The 27743-nt window shown below is 42.0% G+C and overlaps 1 protein-coding gene across 2 annotated transcripts in view; it reads right to left on the reverse strand.

Moving 5' to 3' along the window:
- Window positions 1-27743, reverse strand: part of LOC119464284 (kinesin-like protein KIF16B) — a 55027-nt gene that overhangs the window by 13104 nt on the left and 14180 nt on the right. For both annotated transcript variants that reach the window (XM_049656265.1, XM_049656264.1), the window contains 23 exons: window positions 25493-25562; window positions 25322-25394; window positions 24908-24975; window positions 24715-24815; window positions 23069-23185; window positions 20772-20869; window positions 20391-20465; window positions 20254-20298; window positions 20101-20160; window positions 19336-19458; window positions 19199-19250; window positions 18497-18634; window positions 17106-17194; window positions 16478-16563; window positions 15163-15207; window positions 14475-14655; window positions 11985-12077; window positions 10279-10386; window positions 8022-8195; window positions 5917-6544; window positions 3663-3781; window positions 1911-2047; window positions 250-424 (listed from right to left, as the gene is read on the reverse strand). In XM_049656265.1, the coding sequence (XP_049512222.1) occupies window positions 250-424; window positions 1911-2047; window positions 3663-3781; window positions 5917-6544; window positions 8022-8195; window positions 10279-10386; window positions 11985-12077; window positions 14475-14655; window positions 15163-15207; window positions 16478-16563; window positions 17106-17194; window positions 18497-18634; window positions 19199-19250; window positions 19336-19458; window positions 20101-20160; window positions 20254-20298; window positions 20391-20465; window positions 20772-20869; window positions 23069-23185; window positions 24715-24815; window positions 24908-24975; window positions 25322-25394; window positions 25493-25562 (2855 nt within the window). The remainder of the gene's footprint in view (window positions 1-249; window positions 425-1910; window positions 2048-3662; window positions 3782-5916; window positions 6545-8021; window positions 8196-10278; window positions 10387-11984; window positions 12078-14474; window positions 14656-15162; window positions 15208-16477; window positions 16564-17105; window positions 17195-18496; window positions 18635-19198; window positions 19251-19335; window positions 19459-20100; window positions 20161-20253; window positions 20299-20390; window positions 20466-20771; window positions 20870-23068; window positions 23186-24714; window positions 24816-24907; window positions 24976-25321; window positions 25395-25492; window positions 25563-27743) is intronic.

The raw sequence follows: 27743 nt of genomic DNA on the forward strand, positions 1-27743 counted from the left end.
TTCATTCGATTTGATCGTTCTCAACTGCCCGTCTAGGTCGGCAATATTTTTCCACCGTGTCTCTTACGGTCATGTTGTAGCCTTGGTACACAAAACCCATATATTATTATTAGATGGTGGCTCAGAATTAACATCAGAAGCAACTCATACATGCATCTGATTCCAGACACAATCTAAAATTTGTTATCTTTCTTCCAACCCACAATTGGTCAACAACAACAGCAGGCGTAACGTGCCCACCCTACTCACCCAGCTGCTGTGATGCAACTTGTTGGACATGGGAGAAGACGTCAGAGGTCCGAGGTTGTCGGAGCACGACAGAAGGAAGCTCTCGTGTGTAGGGGATGACAGCTGGCTGCCATTGCCAAGGGCGTCAATCAGTGGGTCGTTACCATTGCTGAACTTAGAGAGCTCCTCTTCAACTCTGCAACAGCGCATTTATCATCTACATACATGGCCAGTATGATGGTTCATAAGGAACAAGCAACCACGCGGAAATTCCAACACAGGTGAAAAATGCACATTCTCACTGCCACTCTATGTGGGCATGCTTCGCTTACATGGGGTTAATACTTAACTTTCTGAGAAGTTGTGAAAATTGTTCTGCAGGTTAACTGTACAATTTCATGTGCAGATTTTTGCTTTCCTTTATGGAGGGTTGTAAATGGGATGTGAATTATGAGTAGCAATAGGCTATATGCGTGAAAATACCCATTTCTTTTTCTTCTTTGTGTGTGTAGCCTGTTGTCTTCTTTAGGTTGAAAAGTAACGTTACACAAGTATAATTTATAGGCCAAACTCGTGAGTGTGAGGATTCCTGGCCTCAAATCCAACTCTGCAATCATGACAGCTTTACGACTAGCACACGCAAGTTATTTATTTTATTTCTTACTATCAGCCTGATTAACAGAATTTAGACAGGAATGGGTATTACAGAGCGAAGTTGAGCTGTGCACTTCCAAAAGAGCAAAAAAGATATTGAAGGTTCGGCACTGTTAAAAAGTGTTGTGGAGATCCTGACAAGCTAAGCTCACTGAAAAACCAGTATGAGATTAATAAGTTTACTAGGGTCGAAAGCTCTAAAATTTATTGATGGAAATAAGCACATTGTCTTCTGGCAGTGAAACTTAAAACATGAACAAAATTAAAAACCAAAACAGGACCACACCATCATGCCACAACCCTTTCAATTTTTCTCCTGTGTTGATATCGGTGTTATATGTGTTGTGGGAATATGCAGGAAAAACTTACTTTGCATGCCACATTGCACACCCAAGGAATCTTGAGAGAAAATGTATGCAGCAGGCCAGCATTAATTAAAAAATTAACCATTATGGGTTTTACGTACCAAAACCACCATTTGATTATGAGGCACGCCGTAGCAGGGGACTCCAGAAAATTTGGACCACCTGGGGTTCTTTAACATGCACCTAAATCTAAGTACACAGGTGTTTTTGTATTTCGCCCCCATCGAAATGCGGCCACCATGGCCGGGATTAGATCCGCAACCTCGTGCCTAGCAGCCCAACACCATAGCCACTAAGCAACCACGGCGGGTCAGGCCAGCATTGATCCCAAAAAGAGTGATCACCATGATCAGCCCATCTTTATGTCCACTGCAGGATCAAGGCCTCTCCCAGCGTTCTCCACTTGCCCATATTTCGCGCCAGCTGATTGCATCTTAGGCCTGCATATTTCCCAATTTCATCACATCACCTAACTCTGAGCCTTCCCTGACTGTGTGCGCTTCTCTTCCCTTGGCACGCATTCTCTAACTGTAACAGGCCACTGTTTATCATTACATGGCTTACCCAACTCCATTTCTTCCTTTTGATCTCAACTAGAACATCGACTACTCCCGTTTGCTCTCCAAGTCATTATGCGCAAGCGATGAAAGCTCAGTGACTGACCGTTGTCGCTTGTTCTTCAACGTGCTCAGTATGTCTTCTTCCTGCTGTGCCAAAAATGCCATCTTGTCATCCAGGCTGATCAGCGACGTCTTGAGCTCCTTCTGTTCCGTGTCGGCATCCACTTTGCGATCTTGTACCTGCATATTACCAAGTTGCCGGTGTATTTGTGAAAACTCTCAATTCGCTTTGTTAGAGACTACAGTCCACTGGAGGCTAAGGAGCATGGACAATAATGTAAAAAAAAAAAACCAAGAACAAGAAAAAAAAAACAGAGCATGCACTTAATAGCATAAAGGTATGAAAACAGAGCATAAGAACAGACACACACAAGAAAGAAATTTTTAAGAGTGGCTTTTGAAGGCAAAACAGCGTAAGAAACAAAGACAAACAGAAGAAATGAACACACACCACAGAGTGCTGTGGTGCATGTTTATTCTGTGTCTTTTCTGCACTATTTTGCCATCAAAAGCCATACTGAACCAACCAGCACAGCATCAACACGCTTGTTTTAACAGCGAAGCTGTTTAAGCCATCCGCAATTTGTGGTCTGTGGTTCGTATCAAGAAATAAAAGAAAATAAACTTTTTTGCCGAGACAGGATTTGAACCGGCGCACCCACGGTCCCAAGGCAAGCGTCGTAACCACTAGGTTATACAGCCACTCTTGCAGAACATGCATTTATGCGCACCATATGATTGCGTTCGAGCGTCGTCGTCTTCGTCTACAGCTGGCGTGTTCGCACGCTCGTGCTCTGTGAGGTGAAGAAGAGGTTTGCGCGCGTGGTGCATCGTGTCGCTTTTTAGCGCATCGCGTTCATCTAAACAGTGGTATTGCATTAGGAAGGCGCATCGCATTAATGCGCCACACGAGGGTAGATTTACAGGAGTGAGTCGACTTACGCATGTGGCGCTAAGTTCTCGCGGGCGCATGCGCGAGCGCATCAATGCGATGCGCTGCCGCATTGCACTGATGTGCTACTGTCGCATTCATCTAAACGCGGCTAATGCGCTTGACAGGTGTGGATTTAAACGAGTAGTTCGACTTTTGCAGTGCATGTAAATGTGACCTATGAGAGCGAGACAGAGAGAGAGAGAGCGATGCATTCACGGAGCGGGTCTGCTGGAACACGTCTGCATTGCAACGGGTTACAATGCGGTGTCGGTGTTGCAAGCTGTGCTATGCAACGCGCAGTGACGGCCATAAGTCTGAGACGCGCGCAAAGAAATTATCATCATCATCATGAGTAATAAGATGAAAAGTTTGCGTGCACTTCCGAAAAATGCTGGGCTACGATCGCCCAGCTTCGCTGTTTCAAGCATTGCGCGGCCAAGTGCAAGGTTAAACATTTTCTTTATTGTGATATCAGTTGTATGGGCACTCCAGGCGAAATTCCGCCGCTGTCATTGGCATCGCTCTGATGTTCCACGTAGAAGTCCAAGTGCGATAACATCGCGGCTGCTTGCCGTATGCTGTTGATGCGAGCGAAAGCTTACGGCTCCCCCTCGCTTACTAAATAAATAAATAAAATAAAAAAATCTTTTCAGACAACTACATCGCATTTGCAAGGTTCCAGTGCGAAGACAATATAATGCTAGGTTCCTTGGTGTTGTGCTCTATCAGCTTTTAGCATGTTTCCTTTCATGTTCCCATGCAAATTGTGTCAGTGAGGGTTCTATTGCAGGAAGGCTGCAGAAGGTGCTACATAGCCATTATCCTCCTTGAATGCATATAACTGTAAGAGCAAGCAATAACCTTCTGGAGCTGCTGTTCCAGGTTTTCCTTCTCGGTGACAACGCCTGTGAGCTTGGTGTCACACTGGTTCACAGAACTCTCGATGTCAGCGACATCTTGTTCCTTTTCCGATATGCAACCTTAAAAAGAAAGAAAGACATATGAGAGAGAGAATATCATGGATGTTTCAGCGACGAGATTAATCAACTAAGAAGGACTGTACAGTAGAGAGGTAATTCTTCTCAGCTACACATTTGCATTGGAACACATAAAAAAATGTGTGATTTGGTTATACAACATAAGTATTCTTGGCATGATTCGTCTTGGTGTTTAGGTCTTGTAGCTAACATGCTTGCAAGGCGTACTGTGAAATGAGGTTGAATCCTGAGGCTAGGTCAGGCTTCCATTATCTCTTCACCTTATGGCTGATATTAGCACTGCATATAATACCAATAGTGTTCCTGTTTCAGCCAATATCTTTCTTGTAACAGAGAATGTTGTTCCTGCATTGGCACTGAACATGCGTTTACACCATACACCAAGTTGTGCTGCAGAAGGACGCTTAAAAGTTGTTTTAGTAAACTTTTTCCCACAATATTTACAGGGACGATATTCATATAAGACAAAACGAATATGAGGAACGTTCATAATTTTCCCATTACCGGTACCATAAATTTGAAACAGGTGTACACAATAGGGATCAAAATGAGTGCATGTGTCTCTAGTTTTACCAGAATATGAACATTGTGTTCTTATAGTATCACGCAACACCGCTAGATAGAATGGCGGAGCACCGCCAGGACATCAAAACAAAAATGGATGGTGGCAATGTGCAGTGACTGTCACCGCAACCACCCCCAGCTTGACATGAATCTTTCTACATTGAGCCCCTTCGAATGGAGGAAGTGCATCACTGCTTGTGCTTCAACCAACTTTTCCAATGGATGCTGGCATTTTTGGTTTGATGCCCTAGAGGCGTTTCACAGTGCTAAATATAACACAATTTTTATATTCTGCTAAAACTAGAGAGCCCTGTGCTCATCTTGATGCCTATCGTAAACACCTGTTTAGTATTTATAATACTGATAATACAAACATTATGAACACCTTTGTACTTGGCGCAGGTTTCCAAAATTTAGCTACATTGGCGATTGTTGAAAGTGCCAAATAATGAGCAGCAGTGTGTCTGTATGTTTTCTTTGGCTGATTTTGTCAACACTATGCACGACTTTACCCCACTGTAGACATGTACGGAGACTCTTTCCAACGAGAGCTACCTGAATGGCCTCATAATTCCTTCTGGACTGTTACAATAAAGAGTGGCAGTATGCATGCTTTATATCCGCATGCAACAGTCCAGATAGGGATGCTGTCATGTCTAAATGGAAAGATCGAGTTTCTGTAGTAGTACCTCGTTTAATTGCAGTGTGTACTAGCGAACATTCTAGGTCACCTACATGCCAAGCCACCTGTAACATATCACCCGTTAGCTGAACACTAAGCTGCAAAGTTTTCTTTTCAAAGAGTGTGTTACAAAACTTATTGTGGCCCATCAATGCGAAAAAGAAGAAATGTCAATTCCTTTGCATCTAGAGAGCCACAACAGACTCCAGACCCTGGGAACATTTGTGGTACATCTAGTGAATGCCTTTAACAAAGCAAATAGAAAACAACCTTGAGAGAGAAAAAAAAGAAAAAAGAAAAACGAAAACAAATGAAACATTTTCAGCTCTTGATTTTATTCTGCTAGCTACAATAATAGCAACAACTTGCTTGCACTTAACAAATAAATACACAAAAGATTCTATGTGCTATCTTTCACGCACTGGTCACCTTCCTAGAATGTAAAAGGACACCAAACAGACAAGACATCTTTTATGTGCTGGTTTGCTAATAACTAACCACAATGCACAAAATCCACAAAGACAAGTAAGAAAAGCATAAGGAGACAAGACTAAGCACATTTTGCCTTGTCTTGCTTCTGCATGTGTGGTTCTTGCCTTCGTGCATAAAAAAAAAAAAAAAGGAATTATGGAGTTTTCTGTTCTAGAACTCTAATCTGATCATGAGGCACATCGCAGGGGACTCTGGATGAATTTTGACCACCTGGGGTTCTTTAACATGCGCCTAAATCAAAGTACACAAGTGTGGCCGCCACAGCCAGGATTGAACCTGCTACTGTGCTCAGCAGCGCAACACCACAGTCGCTAAGCTACTGCAGCAGGTACCTTTGTGCGTTTTTGTCATAGCTTCACCATCAAGTAAAACAACCCACCTTCCAGCTTGTCCAGGTCCTCAACCATGGACTCGAGCAATGGAAGCAGCGAGTCCAGCGTGTCGAGGTTATGCCGCCAGCCGACTTCCACGTCCTCTTCCTTCCTGCCCAGCGCCTGTTCCTCTTCCTGAAGTTTGCGCACTTCTTCACCCACAAAAGCTAGCCTTCCCTTCACTAGCGTGCTCACTTCCTCGCTGTCTGACTCGTCCGACGAGATTTTGTCTCCGCCGCCACCCTTTTCGTCGGAGGACGCTTCGCCAGAAGTCCTTGCACCATGGCGAACTTTCCTTTCGCGGCCTTGCCCGTCACCTGAGCCATCTTCGTCTGGCGATGCTTCATCGGCAAAGCTCTGCAACAACTTCTGCTTCTCTGCCAAGGCTTCGATTTGCCCGGCAATGCTCTGCCGCTCTTCGTGGATCTCGGCCAGTTGGGCGTGTTTCTTGTCGGCAAGTTGCTGACGGATGCTCTCGACAATGTTCTCTAGGTCACCTGTGTTCTTGGGCAGGGGCAAGTCATCGCGGGCGCCGGAGATTAGCGACAGGAGGGAGCGCCAGTTTTCCGATGCTTGGGTAGTCGAAAGTGCGAGCTCGTCTTTCAGAAGACGTATCTCATCTTGGAGGAGATTCGTCTGTGTGACAGGCAAGAAAACAAACAGCCCATAATGGTTTGTTAACTTCTGGCTGGCTGTTAGAATATTGCGACGTACCGGTTTCGAGCTCCTAAATAAGAACAATCCTTAAGCGAGAAGAGAAAGACAGATTGTGACATTGTGTGCAATTGTTCAACAAGAACATGTTTCTGCATCACCATCTTGCCCTTAGAAAACAGCACACTACCCCTGGAGTTTCCGATGAGGCTGGACAATTTGAAAATTTTTAACTGTAACAGAGCTTTGCTGAGAAATTAAATATTGTGTACTGTTCATTTGTCTACATGAAACACTTTCTCTCACAATTCCATCATTCTGCAAGGAGCTTGAAAGTTTACTAAAAATTCAAGGTTTTTTTTCATCTTTTTCACATCACTAGACCACCTTGCTTCATGGCTTGTGGCATTCGGAAACTAACGAAGCACTACCAATGCGCAAAGAAGCTGCACAATACCATTAATACTTGCGTTGTCACACAACAGCAATGTTTTGTTTTGAAGGAGGACTTGTGTTTGAGGTACACAAGAATACAGTCTTTGCAAGAGCACATTAATTCTGTTGCTTATGTTATCCACGGGTGAAGCAACCTTAACATCATTGTTTTGAATGAATTTGCTGTTTTATACACCACAACGAAGTCTGAACTCGCTTTGTGCATCATTATTGATACTATACTATACAGTGCACTTATCCGAAATTCTATGCTGCGAAATGTGCTGCTAAATTCCATGCTGCTACTCGATAACAGGGCACGATTTAGCAGCATAACAGATGACTGGGCAGGCCAGAGCAAGTGACAAAATGTCACTAATGTTCTGCTCCAACATGACTGCCTCCAGTCTCGACATACACGCCTGCTAAGAAACAAAACCAAAATTAGCTCGCAGAAAAGATTTTATAGCAAATTACCGTATACACTCGAGTAAGGACTGCACTTGTGTAACAGCTGCAACCTCAACTTGGTAACACAAAATATACTATATATAAGATGCAAACTGATATGCATCAATGCAGCTTGTCTCCTATGATTCTGAGTGTGCGGACTGTGGACTACAATGTCATATGGCATTGTTCCGAAAAGCTTGAGTGTCACAAGCACATCCACGAGTTTGCTGCCGAGCTGGGCCTGAGTAGTGACGACGGCGACACTATTGAACACTAAACCGGTGTGTGCTGTGCATGCGTGTACAAGTAAATGTATTGTGAAAGCAATATCGTTTGCTCTTATATTACACAAAGATCATGTGGACCACGCATGGGCGGAACAATCGGACTGAAATGGACTACTCCTGTGCAAGGGCTGCACCCCATCAAGATTGCAAAAAAATGTGTGGCCCTTATGCGAGTGTATATGGTACTTAGGACCATTCTCAGGCACGCCAGTATTTTTCTTTTTGGGTTTTGGTGACTACGACCTTCATTTAACACAAAAGGCTAAAAAGCCGAAAACACTCACCTGAGACGAGTATTCATCTTTCTTTTGGCTGACCTCTTCTTCCACGCGGGCCAGCTCCTGCTGCTGCTTGGCAATAGCGTCCTTCAAGTCCTGCTCCTTCATCTCGAGGCTCTTGATCTCGTCGTAGAGGCGCGACTGCTCTGTCTCAAGTTTGCTCAGCACGTACACTCTCTCCTGGACGTTCAAATAACAAAAAGGAAAGGGCACCATAAGATGCTGACACAGTGCTCTACCACAAGCACCTATAGAAAAGCGATACAATGTGCTGATTAAGAAAATGCGAAATCAAGCATAAACAGCTAGACTCAGATACATTACCAATGTATCGAGTGTTGTAGCTGACAAGAAACTAAAAAAATGTTTTAAAGAAACACAGCGTTCTGGCAATAAATGATCCACTCTGGAAGAATGAAACCACTGGTGTGTTGTTAGCAGTTTTCCAAAGAAGGCTCCAGATTCCATTGTGCCCTTATTAATTAACCAAGTAGTGATTAATTGCCTAACTTTTTAATTACCTTTATAACCATGCTGTCAATAATAGATTTGAAGAACCATCACATTCAGTTAGTGATGTGCTACCATTTGTAGTTTTTTTTTTCGTGCTTAAAGGAAAGCCACTTGGCACACAAGCGATGGGCTGCAGCAGTTGCCACTCTTTGGCTCTAGAAATAAACAGGCAATAGGTTCTACAATTCTATCCTACCTACTCTGTAAACTAAACACACACATCACCTTCTTGTACAACATTTTGAAAAGCTGAAGGCCAGATATTTGTACACCCAAAAGTAATTTGCTTTGTTTTGAAATTTTTGTTTTTCAAGAAACAACAACTTTATAATAGCTAAGAATGATCCAGCAGATTATGCTCTACGGTTCCCAGTGTAACTCTTTTTGTGACTTCAAAGAAATGACCAAAACCACGCCAGTATTTGCGGCTACTTTTCTCATGCCACTGTTACCATGACCAAACAGATAGTGTTAAAAAAAAAAAAATTGAAATTCGAAATAGTGTTTTACGTCCAATAACCCCAACATGACTATTAGGCAAGCCATAGCAGAGGACTCCGGACTAATTTCAAGAACACCAGAATCTTTAGCCTGCATTTAAACCTAAGTACACAAATGTTTTTGCATTTCGCCCCATCAAAATGCAGCCATTGCAGCAGCTGGGATCGAACTCGTTACCTCGAGCTTCAGCAGTGCAACCCCATAGCCACTGGGCTGCCATAGTAAGTACAACAAAAAGCTAACATGCAAATATGTTCCAACAGGTGAGCATTGGTCAACGTATTGTGTATAAATAGCTAACTGGAAGTGAGCCTAGCTAGATTGCAGTTTTTTGCAAGGCGATTTTAATCCATGAGAACTCTGCATTCAACGAGATGAACCTATATTGTAAAATTAATGAGAAAACCCAACATTATTCTTGCAAAAGTTTCGAAATGCTGCTAATATTACGCTACAAACAAAAAGACCTGGATCTAATTTTTTTTAATGCTCTTTCAGTTATTTTTAGAATACCAATAAAGTAATATATAAATATAATAAATTAGATTCTAAGTCCTAATGCTGCACAATCAGAGGTGTCATTATGGGAAAGCTTGGTATTAAATTTTGCCAGGCAGGATTTAATAACAAGCACATAAAATCTAAGCAAGTACTTTTGCAATTCGTCCCACTGAAGTGCGACAGGCGTGGCAGGGAGTCAAACCCACAGCCTCATGCCAGATAGAAAAATGCCTTAGTGTTAGCACAGAGCCACCACAAGCACCACGGCTAGAGCTTTGGCTTAGCTCTAGCCAAGGAAGAAAGAGGCTTTTTAATCAAAACTGAAAAAGGTTTGTCTGGTACCATGCCTAGGATGCTAATCTAGGTGAATGCAATAACATGCGAAATTACAGCACAGGGAACACGACAGACATACGCAATTATCTTGACGAGACCAGTGTCTCACAGAAAAATTCATAATAACTGCCCTCATAGCATGGGACACACAGGAGGCATTAGTCCATGGTCCAGGTACATTTTGTAGTTCAAGGCACAATCCCTGAAGTACATCCAGCACAGATGCTAGGAAGATCCCTTGCAGTGTGAAAAGAGTGCAATTGCAGATTACGCTGGTCGTGTGTGGAGTGCACAGAGGCCACAGGGGGTGATCCTATCTGCTTAATGTTATGCAAGATATAATTCGCATTGGCAAAGTTCAGATGGAAAGAGGGGAAGTGATTGCAGCGTGCCAAAATGTTCATAAACTAACCTGTTGAAGCCTGTTCTTGAGCTGCTCGAAATTCTCTCGCACTTCTTTCTCCTTTGCCGTCAGGTAGCGCAGCTCCTGTTGAAGTTGCACAATCCTCTGTGCTGTACCCTGCAAGAAAAGCGAGTTACAAAGCAGGAGGACATCTTGAGTGAGCTTTCACCGCATTCTCGTGTCTAATGCTGGCACCAACAATTCAAAAACTGTAAGCATGAAGTGAGGGTGAATGTCATTCGCAAATTTGGCCCTGTGATGTGGCTTTATGGCATTGCTATCTGCAGTGCAGTGAAGCTGCAATGTGCTTCAACTAAGAGCAGTTTCTGGAGCTTTGCTGTATGCTGGTGACTGTGCACTATATTGCTTTCTGTAAAAATTTACACGGCCATTGTATGCAGTCTTATTTATGCGTGAAGGCCTGATGCACACATTTTCTTGATGTTTGTAATCAAGGGCACTGGTTGTATTCAGTGTCACGTATATTGTGTTATTATGGGGCATAGCTCGTTTACATACCACTCAAGAAATAAGAAGCGTCAAGGGAATACTGAGACATGCAAACACACAAACACACACAGACAACACACACATATATGCAGCTGTGAACAACAGTACATCTCTCAAAGAGCACTTGTGCCAAAACTAAGACCTCTAGAAAATTTTTCATTAAAGAGTTATCAATAACTAATGCAACACAGGATACAGAAAGATACCTGCACCAGGGCATTCATTATTTTAGCACACAGGCACTGAGTCCTGGAGAACAGAGCATGCCCAACCAACAACCCACCTCATCATACACTTATCTTCAGATTTATCTGCTCTGCATTACTGTCATCGTTAAACACAGTAGCCTTCCATTAATTTAACTCAGGTTAAATAGATTTTTCGTTCATTCGATCCTGACCGAAAGTTCAGGCTGGCACTCATGCATTTCTATGGGCCCAAATTTTCGTTATTTCAATCCTAAAATTGGACTTCGCTGGATAATTAGAATGTGACCAGTCAGCATGAACCCCTATGGTGATTCCAATAGCGAACCCATTAGTGGCAGTGTGCGTTTTGACCGAGCTTAGGGGACAGTGAATGCTTTGAACACACATTAATCTCTTGTCAAAAGCGTCAATTTTCAACGTGCCCTAAGAAGATTTTCAAGCACTAACGGTAGCTCGCTCAATGCCCGATTACGGTATCCACACGATTCTAACAGGGGCCTTTTTTTTTCTAAGAAAACTGAACCAAACCCCGTGTTTGCGACATTTATTGCTTTGCCACATAATGCAGCTGTACTGTGGCAAAGCTGACCAAAACCGTGCGGCGAAGCTGACTTGAGGAAACCGGCCGCCACTGTGCAACACATATCCTTGCCCAATTTTCTTGAATAAAAGTCGGGTTCACGTTAGGTCTCAGCTTTGTTTAGAAGCTTTAATATTATCTCTACGTTAGTTTCCTACTTTGACAGATTGAAAGAATGGGCATGTTTGATTCAAAAGTGTGTTAGAATCGGGCAAAAACTGCCAGATGGATCAGCGGTATGCTTCGAAGTTTTTTTTCCTGCATCATGTTTAATTCGACTCGCCGAATAATTCAATCAATTTCGTCAGTCCCGTCACGATCAAATGAACCGAAGTCGACTAATACTGAAATGGAAGTCAGAACATTGTATGCGCACAAATACTGACACTGCTGATACTGCAAAAAGACAATCTTACTTGTTCTTCGCTGGCTTGCTTCTCCAGATGCCTTCGCAATTCCTCAGTGACTTTTTCAAGCTTCGTTTGCTCTTCCTCAGCTTTTCTGTGAGCCTGACAGTGATGAGAGTGAGTTACACAGCAGAAAGTTGCAGTTCGCTGGATGGTCCAATAAAGCTACAACAGCATGCTACTCTTGCTCTCATGGGATTAAAGCAGGAACAGCCACACCTTACCCCTTTGTGACTTATTAAAAGAGAATACTACCATAACGGCTCGTCTTTTAATGTGACATGCTTGACTAATGTTGGAACAGAGAAATATGTCTGCAAATGATGTGGAAAGCTTAATTTAGTAAAAGCTATACTGACAAAATGTCTGCCAACCGTGGTGGGCTTGCCATAAGTGAGAAAGTGACAATCGCTTATGGCAAGCTCAGGTTGTCAAGATTCTTAACGGGTTTAGTGAATAAGTTAGCTAGTTTAGTTAATGGCCACCTGTAGTAGACACTGAATGCAAAGAATCAGCATATGGTTTTTGTGAACACATACCAAGCTTCCAAAACCTTTGCCACAGTGGCACATAAAATCTAGAAATTTTAGTCACCTGGGAAAAATAACCATAAAAATAAAAACAGGATGACTTAGATTTAAATCAGTTTCCATAGTCATTGCCTTTGCATGCTAAATGTAAAAACTTTATCCATGTTAGAAAAGCACTTGCTTAGTGCAACCTCTTCTGTGTGCTCTCTGTGTCTAGACTAGAACGTATGAGCTAGCTTCACAAACTCTTGCAATATTTTGTATGTAATCAATCCTAAAATAATACAGTTAGGCCTCACTATAATTAAGTTGAAGTTTCGCAGAAATTTCTTTGCTCTAGCCACTATTCTGTTGTAGACATCGACAACTTCAACCATCATTATTTTACTACAGTTGCTGTGTCTTAAAACAGGTAGATCGAGGTGCCGTTAGTGAAACTTGCACGAGTAGCGAGCAACTGCGTTCATAGTAAAAAAACAAACAGCTGCTGACGAGTTCTTCACAAGCCCACATTTTTGGACACGCTCAATTATTCAGACTTATATAATGATCTTACGCACCCTAATTTATAAGTTCACTTCTATGCACTGCACCTTTGCCCAACTAATGGCGCTACTGGCTATCCTTCAAATGAAGACAAAGTGCTACCTGCACATGCTGGGGCTTGTCTCTGGCGCATGGTTTCGTCACAAGAGTCACATCTGAATTTTCCATGACATAACACAAGCAAACGATGCTTATGCATTAATTGTAAAAATAGCTACGCTAACGTTAGCAAGGTAAACTGCCTCATGAAAGCTAGCTTTACAATTATGAAATATATCCACTGCAGCATGGTCATAAATGAAGGCAGGAAATCTCATGCTTCACGTGACATCCTGTCTTTTGGACACAATGTGTAGCCACCATGAACACTCTGGGCACATGTGGCTATAATGAAGACATCACAAATTAAATGCCCACTTAAAGGTGACAGCCGGGCTAGTTGGAAACTAGACATTTGTGACATTTCCAACACTTGCAGGAGAGAAAGCACTCCAGGAGAGAAAAAGAACAGTACAGGAAGAGCGCTGGTCTTCCACTAATTTTGCTACACAAAAAATTACACCTGCAGGCCACGTGAGATCAAGAGGTTTCGATCATTGCATGTGCGTGCCACCATTCTTCACATATGCATAACATGCAGCCACTGAATAAGCTAGTCAAATTTTTTCCTGGTCAAAGCAATCGATGGGCGCTCACAAGCTTATCACCTTATTTGAAGCAGTAGGCTCTTAAATTCCTGTATTTTCTGGGCTATAGTCTGCACCTGGTGCATGGTCTGCAGGGGACAACTTGGGTTTAAAAGAAAAAGTTTTTTTTTGATAGTCCGCGCCTGCTGTATAATCCTTATGGACTAATTTTGACTGAAAGGAAGTTTTTTTTAAAACTTGTCTGAAACCAGTATACAGCAGATAAGCAAACATTTTATTGTCAGCCATGATGACCCAAGCTCCCAGCCAGCGTGGATACTTTTTTAGATTGTATATAGGAGTCAGTTCTAAAACCCTTTAATATCGCTCACTTCAGGGCTGTTTGAATAAAAACTGCCCTTCTATAAACAGGCAATTTAAAAGCAGCCACTTTAAGTATCGTGAACAGTGTTAGCTTGCCTTAGGAACTCACTGCCAGTACGAGCTGGAAATATTGCTCGCATGCAGCGACGATCATCGCAAAGCTGATTTTGCCAAGTGATTGACCCCATAAAAAATTTGCAGGTGCAGTCTGGTTCCGTCATTCTCACATGTGCCTCTGATATAAAAAAAGAAAATAACGTTTAGTCTGCACCATGCGAAATTTCGACGTTTAAACTTGTGCAGTCCATGAACTGGAAAATACGGTATTCTATATATTTTTTTTATCTGTGCTTCCTCGTCAAGGCTTGTGTGCAGTCAAATAAAGTTGTGCATCTAGAATGGGTGCTCATTACCTCATCGGCCATCCTCTTGAGCTCCTCGGTCTTCTCCTGTAGTTGCCTGAGCTCCTCGCGCTTCTGAGACAGCTGTGCCTCCACAGCTTCCTGCTCTTTGCTCAGCGGAGCGACAACGCTGCTGATGTTGTTGTTGTGCTCCTCGTGGTTGCCCGACTGCTTTTCCAACAACTGGCGCATGCTGCTCACACGACACGTGCCACATGAAAAGAAACAAATGTGAAGTGTTGAGAAATGCACTGATGTTTCAAAACAGAGCAAGGAGCTGGAGCCCCTGTAAGTCTTATCACAGAACCTCCTTCTGAACTTACAGCTTATGCACATATATGACCTGTATACAAAAATGTACCAATAAACCAAAACAAACAAAAAGAACGGATATTCTAGAGAGAGAAACATTCTGTGGACACTGAAGGCCAAAAAGAAGAAAAACATTGAATGCAGTGGAACTCCGATACAACGAACACAGATGTCACAAATTATCGCCTATAATGAAGTAAATCAAAAATTTTAAGATATAAATAACCACCACTTAGTCTGGTCATCCCCAGAACTAGAGTGTCATTGGCTGGCACCTGTGATTCTCCATGCTGTTTGTTTAATGCGTCAAGTAATGTAAAAATGCACAAGATGTATTATTTTGACACTCTGTCGGGCAAGAAACCTTCGCAAGAAAATTCAGGCTCACCTCATGTCCATAATCTTTTCACCTCCATCTTCATGAGCCTCAAACCTAAGAAGCAAATGAATAATTATTCATAATTAGTTAAATGCTAGCACTGACCAACTCAAGCATGAACACTCCTTTATGCCGTCTATTGTCACAAGGTAGCGACAGTGCTCACACAGAAATGCTGTCGAAGAGAATGAATGGAATAAGCAGGGATGCGGAGTGATCACTTCTGCGAGATGTTGTGCGACTCAGCATCAGACACGTCGGCGTATGCGGCTGACAGCATTCCTGGTACTGTGCTAAGCTCACTATCTTCACACAGCACCAGGAATGCTGTCGGTCATATATACTTTGACGTGCCCGTTGCCGAGTTGTGCGAAATCTTGAAAGTGATTGTGTCCCTGAAAGTGATCGTTTGATAATACCGTCCCCGAACAGCTTATTGGGTGAACTTGTGCTTGGGAAGCTAAGCAACATTAGTAGACCTTCGGGGCAAATACTGATTCTTATCTTCATGCAGGTTCTTGTATCAGGTCTTATAACAGATATTTTTGCTCACTCACTTAAATGACAATTATAGAAGGGAGCATAGTCAGCAACCGGTGAATCAAATCAAGCTGCTAGAGTGTGGCTGCTTTTATACATTTATCATTGCACATTCTAGAACAGTCAGAGGGGCTCGCGTGAATGCAACAATGTACTGCAACATTACTGCTGTCACAAGGTAATGACAGTGGCTGCATTTGAGTGCTGATTTGATTGCTCTATCATTCCAATGCACATGAAAGAACTTTGTCGAAAAAGATTCACAATCAGAAGCATATTTTGCTGCAAAAAGTACTTCAATGCGTTCAGCAGAAGTGGAGTTATTGGTGATCAAACACGGCCTCCGCTGTGCTCCTCTTCCTCCTTCAGTGCCTTGCACTGCGACGGCTACGGCGGAGTGGGGCGGGGCCACAACGCTCCGCCTTCGAATTGTCACTGTGGTGCACAGTTCAAATTTCATTTTGGATGTTAACGTAGATGCCAGGACTTCCGATTTGGGTGCCTACGTCGCTCTAAACGCAAGCCAAACGTGGTTGTCCACAGCGAGTTAACGTAGAGGCCCCGACTTCCGATTTTGGTACCTACCACGTGCTAAACGTAAGCCAAACGCAGTTGTCTACAGTGCGCAGCCAGTGGACTTGTGGCGGCACCCCATGGTGGCCACGGTGATATGTTCACAGCAGTGTATGCTACCCGCAGACTGTTATTTCACCAAGCTGGAGGGGTGGCTCAGGGCCCCTTTAAGGAGAATCACAAACATATAGCAGTGATGCTGGCCACACACCCATTTCCGCAGATGCTCTCTGTCGACTTGGACATGTCGCCCGCTGATCGGCTCAGAAAAGACAAGTGGGACAGGTTCATAAGTGACTGGAAAGAAAAATGAATTAAGCAAATCACTCAATTATCAATGATGTTCCTTCACTATAGACTAGGTCAGAACAAGTACAACACGGTAAGGCATACCGTCACTTGCAGAACAAGAGTGACAACTCTCAATAGCAATCAATGTGCATTTGCCCACGGAAAATAGTTCAAAATGTTGATTATTCAGAAGCCCAAGTCCTATTACTTGTGCTAGCATTCAAGCAATATGACAGTACAACAATGAGCATAAAGAAGTTGAGTGCAAGACAGTTTGATTGCTTCAAAGGTGTGTGCAGAGACACTGGGATAGAGATTTCCACATTCCAGTGCCCCCCCCACAAAGGCAGCGAATGAAAACCAAGATGAACAGCCACACTCAAATTTAGCCTTATGCCTTTTTAGGCATAAGCAAAAGTTACCAAACTGAAACAGAGAGAGAGAGAATAAAGAAAGCTTATGAAACCAAAGAAAACTTTTTTCACCGTCATAGCAACAAGGAAAAGAATAACCGAGTAATGCTAGCATGTGGAGGTCATGTGACTTACCCTCCTCTCCTTCTCCTTTCTAAGCTTGTGCACCTCAGCAGGGTCATTGTAACGAAAAACATTTGTCGATCCCAGCAGTACAACACAGCCTGAAAAAAAAAAAAAGGGGGGGGGGGGGGCTATGTGCATGCTACATACAGATAACATCACTATAACATTCATAATTAAAGCAGCGAGAATGATGGCATAAGTTTGATGATGTGCTTGAGTGTCACTAACATTCCAGAAAGCTTGTGTAGCCAATTAAATAACTTTATGCATATTACATGAACAGTAATTAATCAAGAATACTAACTAAGCCCAGTCCTATATCAGAGATGAGCCAGTAACTGCGGTAGCCTTAACCACTTCAATTTGAAGTGGGTTTCACAACCCTTGAACATCCTAAGACTGGAAAGTATTTTTGGATACTTGCCAACCTGTGAAACTATGATTGACAAGATATTGCGGACACAAAACTGACAGGGGAAAGGGAACAGCATGCATTTTTATAAAAGCGTGCTCCGAGACAAGCTGTTGAATAGTCGTTCCTCTAAGAGGCAGATTTAAGAAGGAAAGACAGCATGCACCAACGCGGCAGATAGAAGACAGAGAAGTGAAAGTGAAAGCAACGGAGTCCACCATGGCATGTTTAAAGTACTTTAGAATCTTGCACATAATGTAAACAGAATTCTTGTCTCAGCCTAATCACCATGACTTATTATTTATACAAAAGCCTTTTGAGGGAAGCACACACACTTTATTAGTGATGATTTGTATATAGCCATAGAACTCTAGCAGCAGCAAACTTGAAACAGCTAGATTGACAAGCAACACCTTGCTTTTGGATCACATTGACTTTCTCAGCAGCTTTGATGCTTCCGATTACGCCTGCATGAGAAACTTGTCTGGACAAACTTGCCTGAAGAGAGTACCCCTCTTGTGTCCAATTCGCTGCCAAAAGACTGACAAGTGAGGAGTCGAAGAATGACGAGTAAGACGCTTTCATTAACAGTTCCCCTTTATTCATAAATATTGAAGCAGTGTTCGTAATATCGTAGAACGATCCCAATATCGTGAATTTTACAAAAAATTTTGGAGAGTTGGCAGGTATGTCTTGGAACCCACCCTCACTGCATTGATATTAACTATAAGATATGTGGATCCCACTTTTCATTTCCATAAAAAATGTGCATAGTGTTTTTATCCAACCCTATACACACTGATTAGCTTTTTTCATTTTAATTACTTTGAGCTGACCAATCACCTTTACAATGGCACTTTGAAGCCATAGTAGCATTTGTGCCATAAAACTTCATTAATCATCATCCTTATCCTATGAAGGATAACTACACAATATCCTTTGGAAATGGAGGAAAAAAAAATCTCTTTGAGAATGTGTTTTCACAAACCTTGTGTGAGCCTGGTAGGCTTGTCCACAGGCATTGTGTTGATGCAGCACTCGGAGTTTGAGTTCGGGTAGAGGGTGGCCCCACCATCCACCAGCTCTATGGAGCAATGCTCGTCTTGGATTCCAGATCCAGACAGGACTGCGCCACAACCACACAGACAGAATGATCAAAATTCAAGGCTCTGGATGATCCAGATTTCCAGCAGAATCAGGGATCAGATGTGAAAGACTCGAAAGGCAGTGACTGGTCCTAAATGCCAAGGAAGGCTTCCATCAAAGTTGTTCCAGTCAACACAAAAACCACAGTCACCAGTCAAGTAAAAAAACAGAACTATTCCTTGAAACATGATAAGGTTTCTACCATAGAATTTCAGGTTCTAATATGATACTCCATATCCTTGTCCTGGATAGTGACCACATTTATATCTTTATTCTGATCAGCTCAGCCACGACAGGCAGATCTTGCAGCTTGTAAGTGCCGAGAATTTGTCTTGCACTCATCCTAGCAGAAGAACATCCATGAATTCAACAGCGCTAAAGTGCAGCTTTAGAATACACTGTATGACTGAGTGCCTTTTAACCATCATCTCAATTAAGCAGCCAACACAATGTAAAATTACATGGTGCTGCCACCAGTACAAAAAGATAAAGATCTTGTCTCTTAGAGCGTAGAAGTCCATTATAAAAATGAAATAATTCTCACCAATATCTTGCTTGGTCACTGCATTCTCAGTGCCTATGAAGGTCTTCCCATCCTGTAGAAACAGACACCACATCGTTACTTAGAACTGCACCACTGCATTACGAAGGGTTTACAGATTTAATAGGCCCCACCCGCACCTTCAAGTGGTAGAGGACAACCCCTGTACTCAGAATGTCATCCCCCAGTCCAATCAGGTGTGGCCGCTCGGAGTCGAGGACAACGCCTTGGCCAGACATCCGCAGGCCTAGGGTCTTTTGCTCCTAGAAGAGAAACATTCTATGTCGAGTAACACCAGACACCACTAAAGTAATGGTGCATAACAACAAACACCCTGCAACAAAGATGGACTCTCAAGTTAACCGACTGGTACCAGAGTCATGGCAAAATTCAGGGCAGCTCAACAAGACGACAAAATGTTTCACGGTGATGGCAATTACTACACCATGCTGAGACACCAATCATAAGAGCAAAAAAAAAAAAAAAAAGAAAATTAAATTTATATTAATAGTCTAAAAGCAAGTCAGTCTTAAATACAGAAATGTGTGTAAGAGTAAGCTTGGTAAACCTAATCCGTGTATGTAGTATATGCATGTAAGTGTTAATGCATGCAAGTGAACTTACTATAATGAAATGTAAGGTAATGCTTAAGCTACCCTTTCTGTAATCTGAAATAAGAAATAAGCATCATTATTTATGCTCCTCGTAAGGGGCCCGTATGTATTAAGCCAAATCAAAAATAAAATGAAACAAGCATGAACCAAAACAGGGGAGCCAATGAAACATTGCCCCAGAATAAAACGTTGATTCTGCATATTTGCACTTGTAAAAAAAATAGTGACTAACTAGTCATGATGTTTATCTGCTTCTATTTTTCAAACCAAACCCTACAAACTGAAGCTTACCTTTAGAATTTTGTGAGTTTCCTTCCATTTCTCCGTCCATTCCTCTGTCAAAAATTTCACCTGATGGGTGAAATAGAAATCGAAGTCAGTAAGTACAATATGATGCGTGCTTATGCTATTTCTACACCCACTTAATAAGAGATAAAAGCTTACCCTTGCTTCATTCTCTTGGAGCTTCTCCATGACCTGCGTGCTACTCTGAAATCACAAGGGTGGCCAATTTTAGCAGGTTATCTTTTGCATGCAATATATCTCGGCTGTGTGATCGAGGTAGATGATTCGATACTCACATCATCCCCTCCGACTCTTGACCGTAGTCTGGCAATCTCTTCTCGAAGTTCTTTGATGAGTTTGACATTTGGATCCTGAAAAAAAAAAAAAAAAAGCCCACAATGGCAAGACACTAGTCAAGACACTTAATGTATACATGACCATGAATCGAATGGAAATTTATCTTTAAGAATACAGTAAATCTCACTATAACGAACACGCAAAACAAAGAAGAAAAAAATGTTACAAAAAGTTGTTTTTTGGCATTTTTTTTGTCTCCCATTAAGTCTCTCAGAAAATAGCCAAAAATAACTGCTTCTTGGGCTAGCTGATTGATACTAGGTGGAGTCACTGTAGCAGAAATATGCATAGTAATAAGCAAACAGCATGTGTGAACTGACCTCATTGATAGTCGGCTTGTTGATAATATTCTTGGCACGGTTTGCATAGCGCAAGGTGCTCAGCGTTTCTCCATAGTTGCATTCCGCAGGAGAGATGGCTGCATGTGAAACGAGTTCTCAGTAAGTACCATGTTTTCACACATGTAATACCTGCCAAAAATTCAAGAACTCAAAACAGAGAGAATTGGTGCTTTTGTGGCTCCATCCACAGAGGTTATTAGATGAAACCCTATGAATGTGGCTTCATGCAATGGCATGTACTGAAGACTATTATTTGCTTCTTTAATTTCAATATACGATACAGTCAATGACTGATTTTCCGAATGCCCGATTTTCCGGACATGCCCGATAATTCGGATGCCTTCGCGGCACTGCTACGTACCCCACGGAGTCAATGTATAAGAATGTCCGAAATTTCGGACGCAAAAAACCTTCGCCACCCGATTTTCTGGACTTTTTTGCCATGACTGCAGGTTCGAAACGGCATTATCGAAGCCACCACAGCCGCCATTTTGATTATCTCGCCACCTCAAACAGGCGCTCTCGCACGCAGATCCACTGGCAGCCATAGCCAGTGGCATGTTTTTCATTGAAAGAATTCGCCACTATCAGCAATGGCACTGACTCTGCCTTTGTAATCTTCGCCAATGGCTTCGAAGCTCAAAAAGCATGACGCATTGCATAATGCCGGTTCCTGAAACTCAGCTTCGCCTCAATACAGCTGTGTTAATCGGTGAAGCATACGCAAAGTATTGCGGTGAAGCATACCAAGAGTGGGAAGGGGCAATTGTCACGGGACACAGTTTGGAATCCTTAATTGTACAAGCGTGCACAGTATAGCACAGTGTGCACAGTATTATAGAAGTGTGACAGTCTCCTGTCACAGTACGAGTCCCGAAACACCTAATAAGTGTACTGGCAGGCCTTCAGAGCTATTTCGGACATGCCTGTGGCGATTTGAATCCTTGAGAACAGTAAAAGGCATGCATTCATTTTAGATGCAAAGCATCTTATGGTCGGGCCTATGTCACTCCCTCCCTCCCTCTGCCATGCGGCATCCACACCCGCACTGCGCATCCTCCTCCCCCTCCTCTCCTTGTCTTATCTCCTCTCCTCTCGGCATTCATGCGCATCCTCCTCCCCCTTCCTCTCCGACGCTCCTCTCCTCTCTGGATTGCGCAACGAATGGCAACACCTGTGGCTCTGCGCGCGATAATGCGAAGCAGTTTAGGTTAGAGGCGCGACAGTAGGTGCTCCAGAGGCACCGGCAACAGTCACCACCGCCGCGCGCGTTCGGTGCGAACGCGGGCAAAACACCGATGGCGTCGACAACAGTTCTGCGCGTTGCTGGTGCTGCTGCATGTCCAAGTTTATACAGCTGATAAAACTACCTTGAGTCGACTCCATGGCTGCTTCGCATACTACTCAGGGTTCCCCTACGGGAAGATGGTATAATTTTTTTCGGACTGCCTGATTTTTTGGACGTTTTCGTGGCCACTAGGGAGTCCGAAAAATTATACATTGACTGTATATGCCAGTCTATGGTCCAAATAAAAGAAGTAGTAGAAATTTCTAAGCCCAGAAAACGTATACAAACAAAGATGTAGAAACGAGAAAAGTTCCGCAGTGCAAAACTTCATGTGCTACGTATTGCCAACAAGGCAATCATCGTCTGGTGTCTTGGTGAGCATTTTGTCTTCCCAGCAACAGATGGCATCGTTAATTTTTGCCTATGCAAGTTCGTGTCTTTTGTTAAGCCTACTTATGTGGAATGGTGCATTCCAACCAGTTTTAAATAAGTGATGCCTGTGCTTACACTAAGCATCACATTGAAAAAAATCCCACCACCAAGAGCTCTTTCCAAAACCTGAGCACAAGCAAGCTAGTGGTTTCAGCAAGAGCTGCATAAATACTTGTCTGTGTTAGCCATGGCGCAATAATCAGTATAGCATTACAATGGCGCAATAATCAGTACAGCAAGCACTGCACTATGCAATTCTAATTATCCAAAAATGAAAAACATCTAAATTCAGCAAGACAGTCACGAGTTTCACGAAAGCTCGTCTAATTGGAACAAATCACAGTGAAAGGTAAAAATAAACTACAACCACAAACAAGAAAAAAAAAAACACATTTCAGCACCCATATAAGAGACTTGTTCATGAATATTGTGAAAAAAGGCTCCTGCATGATAGTGAACAAGGCTGGCAAAAACGTCTTGTGTTTTGTCACGTTTGTGGTCAGTAGACACTTTTATCTTCGACTATTTAGCAAGATTTTCCTTCAGCAACACTCACTGGCAATCATGATTGTCTTGGAGTTCCCTCCCAGGCTGTCTCTCAATAGCCACGTCAAGACAGAATCCCGGTAAGGAATGAACACGCGCTTCCGGCTGTGACTGGTCGACAGCTCGGCTTTGAACAGAAAAGCAAAAATGTAATTAAAATATGAAACCCCGAAACACTGCATCAAGACACACAGGTAAATGCACAACTGCGATAATGTTATGAATTTGCACGCATCCTGAAAAGATGAACATTTACTTTACCTGCTCTACCAACTACATGTTGCGATTGAAACAGGAAATCAGGATACCGATTTGGGCTAGTTGGTCCAAGTTAATGGTGTAAATGCAGTGCAAAGCACCAAAATGTGAGAAGACAGAATTGTGGTTAGGTGTGTTAGTTAGATAGGTTTGTGTTTATACCTTTTTCTACTAAACACATGTCTATCTTTCCACACTTCGGCACTTTGTGCTGCATTCACACCGTTATACAGGGGAATGAAGAGTGGGGAGAAGGTGGGTGTAACTGATGTTTGCAGAGCAAAGCTGACAGAAGCTCAGATTGTACACTGGTTACAATAAGCTAATTCAGATCAAACCAAGGCACATAAAAAACTAAAAAATGTAAAGGAGCACAGACTTACATTACTAATATCTAGTTAATGAGTGTGTGTAAAATGAGGTTCCTCAGAAAAGAACCGCATAATAACCAATACGACAACTAATAGTCTTCCTTCACTAGGGAAGGTTTAAGAAGTATGAATTTAGTGAGTTCAAGAAAGAGAGAAAAAAATGAACTTATCCGAAACTCTGCCTAGTTTCTTGGTATATACACAACAGAGTGACACCACTTTTAAAACCACTGCATTATAAAAAGAGGAGGGGCAGATAACTCGAAGCAATAAAAAAAAAAGTGCATATAATAGAACATCTCCCCAAGTTTACCCAACATATACAAACGGCTGAAAGAGGTCACTTCATCAGTGAGAAAATGAAGAATGGCATGAAAGTGAGTGAAGTACTGAAGAACAACTAAAATATCTAAGTATACAAGTAAACAGGAGTTGACAAGAGTAAAACTTCTGAACAAGGGAAGAAAGTGCTTCTTCCGAGTTCTCCGCTGGTAGTTTTCTTGAACATTATCACAGCCAGCTTTGACTGACATTGCTGCGATGATAACACAAATGAACAAAGTCAGATGGTACAAAAGAAATGCATCATAATAACTGGGTTAATATGTGCATTAAATTAATTTTAGTAATCATCTTTTACGATAAAAGTTCTGACCTTCCCTTTTACTATCAGTATGTTATGTGTCCAACTTCCTAAGCTTAGTCAGCATATATACACGGAATGTAGAAGATTTAAACTCTTAATCAATATAGGATAAACTAATTTTTGTAAGATGCTAATAATACAGAAACTTATCATTACCAAGGTGCTAATGTTCTCATTCAATATTAGGAGGTCTGTTGATCACTTCTTATATTGTTCAATCCACTAGAAATCGCAGAATGTTTTGTTTGGCAATAACTACCTGCTTGATAATCAATTTACAGCTTTATCAACAACAATGACAGCAGCAGCAGCAGCAGTAGCAATATCAACACGAAGAGGATAACAACAGTAATGCTGGCTTAAAGGCTAATGTCTACTGACCTAGTGCCGATATGACTGTTCCAAGGGTGACTAAAGACTTGTTGATGTGGCCACCTTCTTTTAAACGCTGGCCAGTTGCCTTGGTGGAATCCGCTCGCTCACTGATTAAAGAAGTAATCACATCATTGTACATCAATACTGATCATTTTCAAAAGAATAGAAATGCCATAATAACATAAAATCAAAACTTTACCTGCCCGCAAGATCAACCAAGTTAACTTTGCTGACCGTTTCACTCGGGAGGTCACGAATAAATTTTGCCTGAAAAATGTTAAAGCCAGTAAATATGCAGACAAAGAAACACGTGAAAACATACCACTTAGCATGAGCAGTAATCTGTGCCTTGACCATTGTAATTTCAAGATTAAAGATGAAACCTCATTGTGGCATTCAAAACAAACTTAGTAAGGCAGCAGCTTCTAAATAAGATGATAAAAATTCCTTCAACTCTCACTTAACGATGCTTCTTTGGCTTTGCTATAGTTTTCCGTCGCTAATTTTTGCCTTAGGTGTTTGAAGTTCACTGTAGCGAAACAACTAAAGTTTCACAGTTTAACAGTTTGCCAAGCGATCCTACACAGGAAATAATCAAACGGAAAAGCTTTACCTGAGTAAAATTCAATGTAAAAATAGCATGCGACCGGCTGCTGACATCATTCATGGCTGTGGATGCAGTCGTCCTACCAAGCACAAAGAAAGGCAAAAGAATAAATGACACCTTCAGTGACAGCCAAGGTCAAACTTAATTAAGCCTAGCAAGCTAAGCCATAGAACGCACCTGTGCGCATTTCCGCGTGCCATAAGCTCCTCTACATCAGAGTAGTCCATGACAAGGTGGCGTGACAAGTCTGTTAATAATAAAATAAAAGAAAAATATTAAAAATTCATTAAAGCAGACATCTGCTGGCTTTGCAATGGGCAGTAAAGCTCGATAAAGCATCATGTATTGAGAAACATCTAGTGCAGCAGCAGGGGTAACAAGCTAGTTATTCTAACAGGACGCCAGTGCTATATCCAATGTAAATAGCAAAAATTATGTCACCTTCATGATACAAAAGCATTGCAATTAAGAGCAATTTACTGTGCACAGCTGCGGAGTGTATAGAGATTTGCAAATTGTAGTGTAACAGTTACATAGTTCAAAAACCATACCAGGCAGTGAAGCCTCGTTAAGCAGTTCCTACATGACATGAATATGTATAGACATAACTACCATTGTCTTATTTTCTTCATTCCCTAAGCAGCCTTCTCCTCTCCTTAATGGTTGAAGTAGTAGGAAACTGCGCTCATATTTCACTAAAACTTAAAATGTTTGAAATGAAGCTTTCTTTTGACTCTTACAGTCTTGCAGTGGCATAAGCACAAAGTCATAAACATATGTTATGCCATATTAATGCGTCTTCAAGGTCAGCCTTTATGCACAAATGGACGCAGAACTTTGATCTCACTATAGCAAGACCACTGTATGTTTCAAGCAACATAAACAATTTTATCACTGGTAAGTATGAGAAAGTAAAGAAGTGCTGGTTCTTTTAACTAGACATTAATTTAAGTGAACATACAGGGCTATAGCAGATATTATCCTATTTGAGTACATCTATTAAAATGTATTTATCTAAAGTGAGGATGTAGGGATGCATTATTATCTACATAGATAATAATGTACATAACTATTATCTACATAACATTATCTACATAGATAATAATCTACATACATATTATCTACATCTACAGAGTAACATTATTTACTCATCTTTTTATGTAAGGTACAACAAAGGGACATCAGTGCAACCATGTGTAAGTTATAATATAGCTGCTGCACTTTGCCAATCACTCAATGCCCCTTAATAGAAAACAAAAGTCTGTTCAAAAGTCTTTTCTAAAGGTTTTGAAATTGTGGCGAGTGTTCAGGGATTCCAAAGTGATGACCACTGCTTTTGTGAAACAACTTCCCTGAAATCACAGCACAGAGAGAGGCGCATAACACAGAAAAAAAAAAAAAAATGAAAAAAAAAAATCTTGCTGACATAAACACACCTACATCTTAAAGATAAGGCCAGTAAAGATAACAGCCAGGCACCAAGGGATGCTTTCACTTATTCTTAGAGGCATCCTTGCCTTGTCAGTTGGCAAGTGCAGACAGCCTTTCGGGAAGTCTGTCCAACTCCTGTCTTGTGCAAGCAAACCTAACATTGACCTACAGACCCGAGATTGTGGCACGCTGATAAGAGCTGAGCATCAAAGAAAGCGATTGCTCATATTTACGATCGTACCCTCTCCATATGCTTACTGGATATCGGAAGTCAAGGGTTTACAACAACCTTTCATGAAGTCTGTCCACTCAAGTTGTATTGCATGGAGGAAATGTGGTTCTTGAGATGAGAACACGACATCAAAGTGCCTGCTAAGCATGAAATGTGCCAATCACTCCAATCCGCAGCCTACAATCTTTGTTGAGTGTGCACTCAAATCACAGGTTGTAGTACATGAGACAGCTGTCGTGCCAGTACTGCCGCGTACTACACTTCAAAAACACTGCGTTTTGAATGTTCCATGGAACTCAAATCTTCACCACGAGTGTGTTGCTAGAGATCCATCGAAAGAGATCCTTGTGTATTTTACAGCGGCGCCTGCCAATTACAGTTACAGTTATAAATGCGAAAATATCATGTTTAGAACCTATTTCATGAACAGAACTGGTGTTTCCACCGGCTTTGTAACAGAAGAGCTGTTTGCTTTGATTCCTCATTTAGTCAGAAAACTTAAATACGCCTTGCATGATCCCCCCTTCTTTGAAGAGAATGTCTTCCTTGGCAAGTTACTCCCGCTTTTATGTACTCGGTATCTGGGTTTCTAGCCTTTTTTTTTTTGTGGGCTGATCCTGAAGATAGTGCAGTCTAAAAATGTGGTCCGTTGCCGTAGCGATGTGCAGTATAAATATGTGGGCCTTTCCCGAGGGTGTGTGCAGTCTAAATAGGTGGGCTGATCCCGAAAATAGTGCAGTCCGACGCTCCTGCTACTTCTCTCAC

This window comes from Dermacentor silvarum, chromosome 9 (genome assembly GCF_013339745.2).
Source record: "Dermacentor silvarum isolate Dsil-2018 chromosome 9, BIME_Dsil_1.4, whole genome shotgun sequence".
Lineage (NCBI taxonomy): Eukaryota > Metazoa > Arthropoda > Arachnida > Ixodida > Ixodidae > Dermacentor > Dermacentor silvarum.